The sequence below is a fragment of the Medicago truncatula genome, chromosome 8, assembly GCF_003473485.1.
Source record: "Medicago truncatula cultivar Jemalong A17 chromosome 8, MtrunA17r5.0-ANR, whole genome shotgun sequence".
Lineage (NCBI taxonomy): Eukaryota > Viridiplantae > Streptophyta > Magnoliopsida > Fabales > Fabaceae > Medicago > Medicago truncatula.
Window position 1 is genome coordinate 4,334,951 of NC_053049.1, and position 9,676 is coordinate 4,344,626.

The 9,676-nt window shown below is 32.2% G+C and overlaps 1 protein-coding gene across 1 annotated transcript; it reads left to right on the forward strand.

Annotated features, from left to right (window-relative positions):
- Window positions 1–1,142: 1,142 nt before the first annotated feature.
- On the forward strand, window positions 1,143–4,354 carry LOC120577410 (F-box/FBD/LRR-repeat protein At4g26340). Its single transcript, XM_039828748.1, has 4 exons — window positions 1,143–1,621; window positions 3,155–3,605; window positions 3,767–3,916; window positions 4,079–4,354. The coding sequence occupies exons 1-4, from the start codon at window positions 1,143–1,145 to the stop codon at window positions 4,352–4,354; spliced, it is 1,356 nt and encodes a 451-aa protein (XP_039684682.1).
- The last annotated feature ends 5,322 nt before the right edge of the window (window positions 4,355–9,676 follow it).

Here is a 9,676-nt window from a genome sequence, read left to right on the forward strand (position 1 = left end):
TAGGGGGTTTTGGGTTAGATTATTTATTATTCCAATTATACCCTAAACAAATTTTTTTATAATAATGTTATATTGTTGGTGTCATAATATTTTATATTATTATTATATATGTTATATTGTTGGTGGAATTTCAAAAGATAAGCATGTATAATTTTAATTAAATCTAACTAGTTTTATAAAAATAAATTTATAATACTTTACCCTCATTAGCGTAATAAAAACATCAGACAAACGGACACAAAGTTATGTATAATGGGAATACATGATTAAAAAAGATAATTTTTATATTATATTTGTCTATAAGAATGTTATATTGTTGGTATCATTAAAAAAGATAAGAATTTATATTATATTTGTTATATTCTTTTTTGAAACGATAATATTTTCTCCCTAAAAAAAATTATATTTGCTATATTGTTGGTGTCATTGAAAAATATACTATAGTTTGTTACAACATGAAAGTTAAATATATATATTCTATACTATAAATAAAAATAATAGGGGGTTTCGAGGAAATTTTGGATTGACTTTTTTGTTATTTCAATTACACCCCTAATTTTTTTTTTTTTGTAAGAAGCTAAACTAACCCACTCAAATTGGAACCCTATAGAAATTTTCATATATTAATATTTATATTATAGGTGTTATTAAAAAAAAATATTGTTATATTTGGTATATTATTGTTGTCATTGAAAAATATAAATATGGTTTCTTGAGTGTTACTTTTGAAAGTCACAAATATCTATATATATTTTTTTAAGGAACAAATATCTATATTTATAACTTTTTATAAGCCAACGGAGGATCCAAGTAATTTAATGATAAATAGTTTTTAAAAAAAATATATTATAGAACAATTTTATTGAAGAAATGTTCTATTGAGGAAATAGATTTGAAAAAAATTGTGAGAAAGATTTGAAAGAATTATTATTATCTTATAGTGGTGTGTATATATTGATAGAGGAGTATAGAATCAACAAAGAAAGCGTTTCTCTCCTACCAAAACACAGAAAGCGTTTCTCTCCTACCAAAACAAAGGAGGAGTATAGTATCCAAACTTCTTCACCTTTCTGCCATCATCTGAATACGTTGTTGCATCAAAGAAAAAAGTAATCACTAGAAAGGCAAGTGTTCAAACGACAATGGCAGAGTCGAACTCCAAACAACGAAAAGCATTAGAAGAAGAAGACAGGATCAGTAATTTACCAGACGATGTGCTCAACCACATCCTGTCATGCCTCCTTACCAAAACCGCTGTTACCACTGGCTGTCTGTCTCACCGATGGCGACACCTTTGGCAACATCTCCGTGTGCTAGATTTCTATGATGACTCCCTCTACTCTGATAACCCCATCGAACTCAAAAAGTTTGTTTTTCTGGTGACCGGGGTGCTTACCCTCCTTCCTAATCCTCGCGGCATTCGGAAGATGCGTCTCCACTGTGCTCATTCCGTTATCAACGACGACAATTTTCATGATCATTCACTTGACACTTGGGTTTGTCCTGTCATTGGGCCTTACCTTGAGGAACTCGACCTTGATCTCTATATCGACGACGAAAATGCACCTGACTTCAAGCTTCCTCTAAGCCTCTTCACTTGCCCTAACCTTGTTTCACTCAGGCACGTGTTTCCTTTTTTTATTGCTTGTTTTTATTTTTTAAATAACAAATGCCAATAAGGAAAAGTTGTATCCTTAGTTCCTAATCCCTCCAACCTTCTTTTATTTTTTGGATTTTTTATTACTAACACATGATACTTGTACCAATATGTCAACACCGATGGTATGGGATAGTATGAGACGGAAAAATAAATTTTATGAACAAACCGATAAAATCCAAATCTTAAGAGCATGCATTCTAATGATTTGAAATTGAATCCGATACAAATAATAAATTATACAAAGAATTGCAGAGAGTGATAGTTTTAGAGAGAATCAGATAATTGTTGAAATGTTAGATTGCAAATGAGGCACTCGGTCAAATTTAAATACAACCCTCAAAGCTAAAAAGGTAAAATAAAATAAAGTAAATTTTAATATTTAAAATAAGAAAATAATCTAATACTTTATTACTTAATTCCTATTAAAATTCCCTCTCTTTTAAGCATCCTTGTCCCTAAAGATGATAAGAATTGCTCTTGAGTAGATCTTAGTAAACTCCCATGCAAGATCTGTGACATGAACGACCACAAACACATCAATATTAGCAGAAAACTTCTATGTACCACACTGCCATGCTTAGGAGGCAAGTCCCTTCATTTGAGAATCATTTGAGGAACATTGGAAAGCAATGCATTTCTCCACCCTATTGGAACTTTGTAGGATTATTGCTTCTCTTGTTGCCAATGCTATTGTGCCAGGAATAATTAACATCCTATCTAATTCTTTAGACAAATTAAATTCAACAAATTCAGGCCTGTTATAAGTGCACCTACTAACATAGACAAATTGAGTGACGGTATTGTAAAAACGATGTCAGGTGGTTCTACTGGCGGTGTGCAATCAGCTAGTGATTAGATGAGGATGTTGTCTCTATCTATGACGCATTCTTCCTAATTGGTGTGTCTTTGACTTTTTTGTATATGCTAACTGTAGAGCTTAAGGTCTCATGTGTTTTAGATAGCTCGACAAAATGTTCAAATTTCAATTGGTGTGCGCTTAGAAAATTTTGTAAACATATGTGATGTATTTTCCAATCTAGTTAAGCAAATGCTGACACGGTGCATATGACATAGGGCTACCTGAAAATCAATCATAGAATCTTGGTTAGATGAAATCAGAGCTTGCTAAAAATCACTCCGTGATTTCTTTGTATAGTCAACACCATCGAAGCAGAGAAAAACTGTAGTTGTAGATATGTGGAGAGCAGAGGTTCTGTCGTAGCAAAGGTTAGGACTTCAGTGGATACTTCTTCATTGATATCCATCGCAAATATCTGAATATTTTTAAGGAGCAATTAATCTCCTAAATCTATGAAACACTTACACACGCCCTGTCAACCTTGATAATACTTTGCAAATATGTAAGCAATTGAATGTAACCAATATGTTAGTGTCGTGTTGTTGTCCGACACCAAAGTGTATATGACTTCAATCTTAAGTATCAGTCCTAAATAGTTATGAAATGTGATATAACATTATTTGTTTGTTCCTCAGTATTTGTGGTGGAATTCATCTAGACGTGCAAAGCACTACACCAATAAGTTTACCATCGCTGAAGATGCTGCTAATTGATGTCCTCGGTAACGTGGAAGTGGCTTTTGTAAATGCACTCCTCTATGGCTGCCCAAACATCGAAGCTTTGGACCTTCACTTTTTATCTGATAGCTTGGAGAATGTTTGCCTCCCAGCTTCCTTGAAAAGGCTGAAAATCCAAATTGATAATGACTTTGGGTCTTCGCTTGAAATAAATGCACCAGATCTTGAGTACCTTAACATTTACCAACACAAATTCATCGATGTTTTAAGCATGAACAGCTTTCACAACGTGGTAGAAGCAAGTCTTGATCTCTTTCCTTTCTCGTATAATTTTGTCGATCCATTACTCAAGCTGCTCAACACTCTCTCCCGGACAAAACATTTAGTGTTGAGTGGTTCAACAACCAAGGTAAATTAGTCTTATGTTAGTTATTTGATGTTTGCTTTATCATATATATAGAGTAAGTTAGTAACTAACTAACGAAAAGTTATATCTCTACTAATCATGATTTCTTTATAGATATATATATAGTTTTGTACTAATTGCTACTTGATAATGTGGACGAACAGTGGCTGCTTGGTGAACCTCGTGATCTATTTTTTCAAGAATTTCGCTATTTGCTTCATTTAGAGCTCATTCTTCCCTGGTTTAACTCCAATTATCTGCTTTCCTTGCTTCAAAAATGTCCTGTGCTACAAGTTCTCAAAATTCAGAACAAGGTTTGTTTAATTGACGCTTAATACGAAATTAACCAATTTTTATTAAATAGATTACATAAATCAGAAGTAATATATTATTGAAAAGTAGACCACCCAATATATAACATGATTAATTCATTACAATGAACATTGCATCTTATTCAAGTCTTTTGTTGCCTACAGGAACAGTCACCACCAATTTTGGGATGGGCTCCACAACCAAATGCTCCTAAATGTCTCGTATCCCATCTGACCTTTATTCAATTTAAAGGATTTTTAGGATTACCAGATGAGGTGTCATTTGTTGAGCATGTTTTGCAAGAAGGATTGGTTTTAAAGACAATAATGATTATTTCTGATATTTCCTTAGACCAAAGTAAGAAGTATGACATTCTCAAAAGATTATCGAATGTGCCAAGGGCCTCAAGAATGTGTCAGCTTACATTTGACTGCATTTGATGGAATTACATGATACCCCATACACTCAAAAGTTTCTAAATTTTCTTCGAACAAGTTATTTTCATGCTAAGCAAAAGGTGCAAGATTTGTAACTATATATATATAGATAAGATATATCATTGCAGAAAAGAAAAACTATATTCAAGCCACTTGTTGCTAATTAACCTTTGGTGTTTTCTAATGTGTGATATTATTGTCATTGCAACTAAAGCTTTGTTTTTTGTGACATTAACTAGTGTTCACTTTGATGGATCTTAATCACCTTTGTTAATGAAATACTTTCTCTTCTATTATTAGCTGATTACAAACCTTGTATTCATGCGTGGTTGGAATCTTTTGGTCTTTGAGATTGTTGTGGTTGCTACTAAGTTTGTGTGCCGAAGATTTTGAGGTGCAAATTGGAGTATGTGGAACACTTTGATTACATGATTGTGGTTTCTTTTTCGTGTAGTAGTATAGTAGTAGTAGTTACAAAACACGATTGAATTAAAAAGAAAATAAAACAAATGCAATCTTCCAACTAATCCTAACCATGACCATCATTGTAAATGTAAACTTAATATATGAATGTGTATTTGTATTTAATCAAACTTTTTTCAAGAAAAAAATCAGTACTTGGTACACAAGGTTCAATATTACAGCCAAGATGGCTTGTTGGCTAAGTGAAATAGTTCTTTTCCTATTGATTTGAATTTATCTATTTGTATTTTGAGGAGAACACAAGAAAGTCGTTGAAATGTCGATTTTAACCTTTAAAGATTGACTTTCAAATCATGTTTGTAGTGTCCACTCTCATTATCTATAGCAAGCACCATCATACTCGTTGAAAAATATAAATTAGTATAATTTTGGTAAAATTACGTCATTCATCTTTTAACTTAACATTTTCATCCTTTAGTCTTTTTTGTTTTTTCAGATAATTTGATGTCATTCATGTGAGTTTTGGTCAATTGGTATGTACGATGCATGAAAATATGCAAGATTCAGGTTTGAATCCCGGTCACCACAAAAAAAAAAAAAAAAAAGATAACTTAATGTCATGAAAAATTGAAATTACATATAAAAAATACTCAAACACCTTTTTCTTAAAAAAATAAAAGGTTCAACACTGTTCATCTTAATTATTATACGTATCTAAATATAAAATTGTATACCTTTTTGTCCAATTTTTTTTACCTTAACAAATTCTTCCAATTTTAAATTTTTTATTTACAGTTTTTTTGCCTTAACAAATAATTGAATTAAGGGTCCGTTTGTTACGGATTAAAATAAAAGTGATTTTGACATAAAATAATTTATAGATTATATTTTAAAGATTTTTATGAAAAATCAAAATCTATTTTGTGTTTGTTTATTATTTTTTTTAAACAAATAATTTAGTTTGTTTGGATACAACAATATAAAAGCGAATTTTAAAAAAAAAATTAGATTGCTATTGTTTTAGAAGCTGCCCATAACAGCTTCTCATTTGAAACTGTCATTTGAAGTTGTTTTTAGATTTTTTTTTTAGATTCTGATTTACAAAAAATGTTGTAACAAATGGATGCAAAACTTTTAAAAGTGATTATTTAAAAAAAAAATTGATTTTTTCTTAAAAAAACTATAACAAATGGGCTCTAAAATTAATATGTTGAAGTTTAATCGTTGCAAATGCTTTGGTCCTAGATGTTTCGTTTTTGTCCCTTTAAAATCTTTTCATACTATATGCAGAGCCGAGATTCGAACTCCGGACACCCACTTCTCCACATTAAAATGTGTGAGGTCTAGCCATTAAACTAATTGAAAGAAAAAAAAAAATCTTTTCATATTATAAGGATCAAATCTTTTCTGTACTATTAGCAGTGGAATCTTGTTTTAAGCTTCTCGCATGTCACTATATTTCAATTATATTGCGGTGGAATTACATAATACCATACCTTCAAAGTTTCTAAATTTTCTTCGAACATGTTATTTCATGCTACGCAAGGGGTGCATGATTTGTAACTATGTCATTGAAGAAAATGAAATTGATCTGATTTGTGAATTGAAATGAAAAACTATTAAGATTTCATGTCACATGTTACAAATTAATTTGGTGATTTTCTACTGTGTGATTTATTGATTGTTGTCATTGCAACTAAAGCTTTGCTTTTTTGGGCGACATTAATTCACCTTTGTTGGTTAAGCACTTTATTTTCTATTATAAGCTGAATACAAATCTTGTATTCATGAGTTTGATCTTCCATACAATCTAAAATAAGAAGAAAATAGTCTTGTGGTATTTGCATTCAAGTAAAGCTTTTGTTGTGTTTATGGATCAATTATGAGTTTCTTTCTCTCTAAATTATTATGCAATAATTTAGTGGGTTCAGCCATAGTTTTATCATTTCTGTTATCTATTTCGTCAGGGAAATTAGATTATATTATGTTGTTTTGGTCATTGTCCAAGTCTTACAAGTGGCACACTCCAAGTGCATATTTTGGAAGAATATTTTCTTTTGCATAGAAAGATAAGTATTAATGTAGTTTACATATTTGTTTGAATTTCAGAACCATCTTTGCTCGGATGATTTGGGATTCAGTAAAAAGAGGACAATGGAAGCAACTTATAATGCGTATTATGCATTTCATTAGGTTAAAAAAAAATTGTCAACTACTATGTAATTAAATTAATATCAGGACATGGTTGGAATCTTATGCTCTTTGAGATTGTTGTGGTTGTTACTAAGTTTGTGCAAAGATTTTGAGGCGCTAATAGTAGTATGGTTTACAATTTGATTGCGTAATTTTGATTTCTTTTTCGTGTAGTAGTTGTAGTAATGAAACATTAATGAATTGAAAAAAAAACGCAACTCCTAACCAGGAGCAACATTGTATTTTATCAAGTTCATATCTATTAAAATATCAAACTTTTTCAAGAAAATAATTAGGACATGGAACATAAGGTTCAAATACAGCCAATAGGGCTTGTTGGCTAAGTGAAACAATTCTTTCCCTAACAGTTCTTCTCTTTTACCGTTAAAGATTGGTTATATCCAATCACATGTTTGTAGTGCCCGCCGCTCAATATCTGTAGCCAAGCAATTCCATACTCGTTGACGTAGCGAAGGAAGGTTGTTCTATGATAGGAAGGTGTGTTGTGTGGCTTTGGAACAATGTCAATATCTGACTAGTCATCTGCTGTTTTGTTGTGGTGTTGGCTTTTTTCTGGGACTTATTTGTTTTTTGCAGTAATTGAAGTCGGATCTCTGTGATGATTCTGAAATTTCAAGGTTGAGCAATCTAAGAATCTTATTTAAAATTCATCGAAAACTACCTTTCAATCAATCTTTTTTATTGTTGAGCAATCTAAAAATCTAAATAGGATCAGTTTTGTTTTTTTAACTAACTCAAGAATGGTCTATCTATTTAGACCCAAATGTTAAGAATTGGATTGGATGCTGATGATACTGCTTTATGCTATTTTGTTCGGCTGCTGTTTGCAGTGAGCATGATTGTGCTCTTCTTATACCTTGTTTAGGTGTTCTAACCTTGCTATGGTATCTTTTAATATACTTTTTTATTCGAAATTCTTTGGAAGTTAATTTTAAGTGAGTCTTTTCTTTGGGTTGAGAAATCTATGAATCTAAATATGATCAGTTTTGTTTTTTTTAACTCTAACTCAAGAATGGTCTATTTTGTTTAGAACCAAATGTCAAGAATTGGATTGGATGCTGATGACATTGTTCAATATCGAGAATGTAAGTTTTCCCATGGGTATGTTTTTGTAGTGTGATTACAAAAGAAGACCTGTAACAAGTTGACCACTAGGATTATTTATGTTAAATCCTTTTTTTTTGGAAACAACAAATTTATTCACGTCGAGAGTGTACAAGGAGCACAACAAACTCGTGGACAGAAAAGAACAGCAATACAAAGGTCACCGACATACCGGAAAAAACCCCATAAAAAGCCTACATCCCACCTGATCCCTATTAACCGAACCTGCAGATGTGTAGACGCAGCTAGCAGAAGAAAAAAAAACGCAAACAGAAGCTACAGCAGAAAGAAAAAACTGATGCTGAAGTATACAGAGCTGACAGCAACCAACGCAGAAACCTCAGACAAACGCATACCCCAGCCTCAGCCTCAAGAAGCGCCGCAAAAACGCAGCTCCCCTACCGTAACAAACACTGTTTAGGATTCCAATGCCATTCGTAGAACAAGCAAGGTTATGTTAAATCTATCTATAATAACAACAAAAAATTAATTTGGTGACATAAATGACATGATTTCACTCTTCTTCTTTCGATACAAATTTCCCCCATAAATGCATGAAGTACTTTTGTTGAAGTAGCAAATGTCATTTGAGCGAGCTTTTGTTATAACCTTGCGTAAATAAATAAAAAAAATCAAATGTTACCCTTGTAATACAAGATTCATCTATTTTAACCTTTCATGGCATCTTTTTTTTGTTAATCCTCTGATTTCTAGTATAAAGATGTCATAGTAATCAAAAGTTCGGTCAGGAGGTAAATAAAGTATGGCCTACAATTGTTTCCATTAGAAATCCAACTCTGATTCTCTCAAACGATTCGTCCTACGAAGAGCGCATTAAACACTTGAGCCCAATCACTTGGTTACTTTTCATGGCATTTGGTTGTGCTATTATGATGATTTGGCACGCTTACTTTGAATTTTTAAATATTTTTTTCGGTCTAAAATTATCAAATATTATAGGTGACAACTAGGGTACCCATGGAAGAATGGTGGGTAATTTACCCCAACCAATATACATTAGCCACATAAGCACATATTCATGAACTATCTTGACCCCACCTATAAATTGCTCATATTCATTGGTTGGTGGGTAAATTACCCACCATTTTTCAAAGGTAATTTAGAAAAAACCAATATTATATTATTTGTATAAACATAAGTAGTTTGTAATAATATCTTGTAACATTAACTTTTCTTTGGTGAACTAAGAGGGAGGAAAACATAGGGGGGGGGAAATTTGAGACAAAAAGAGATCATTGATACATAATGTTACAATGAGCTCTAACCTTTTTGTTTTTGATCCCTAGCCTAAACTACATATATTGTATCCCACTATTGTGCAAGAAGTAAGAGTGAGGGCCATATTTAAAGGAAAGGAGCAACAGCCTAAGTTAGTTGGGTTCTCTGCACAAGTAAGTGGAAGATTCAAGGGGCTCGCTGAGATGAAGGAAAAAATGTGGTATGTTCAAACTGCTATCGAAATGGTAAGGTATCCCAAATGGTTGGGAGAACAACCACGAGGTGAAGAAAAATTTGGTGGACATGGGAGAGGACTACAACAAGGAGGATGCACTTTGGGCAAAG

Excerpts from the sequence above, each read along its gene's own strand:
- LOC120577410 (XM_039828748.1), top strand. The coding sequence starts at position 1,143 with ATGGCAGAGTCGAACTCCAAACAACGAAAAGCATTAGAAGAAGAAGAC. Across the intron at positions 1,622-3,154 it reads CCTAACCTTGTTTCACTCAG|TATTTGTGGTGGAATTCATC; the intron begins GCACGTGTTTCC and ends TTTGTTCCTCAG. Across the intron at positions 3,917-4,078 it reads TTCTCAAAATTCAGAACAAG|GAACAGTCACCACCAATTTT; the intron begins GTTTGTTTAATT and ends TGTTGCCTACAG.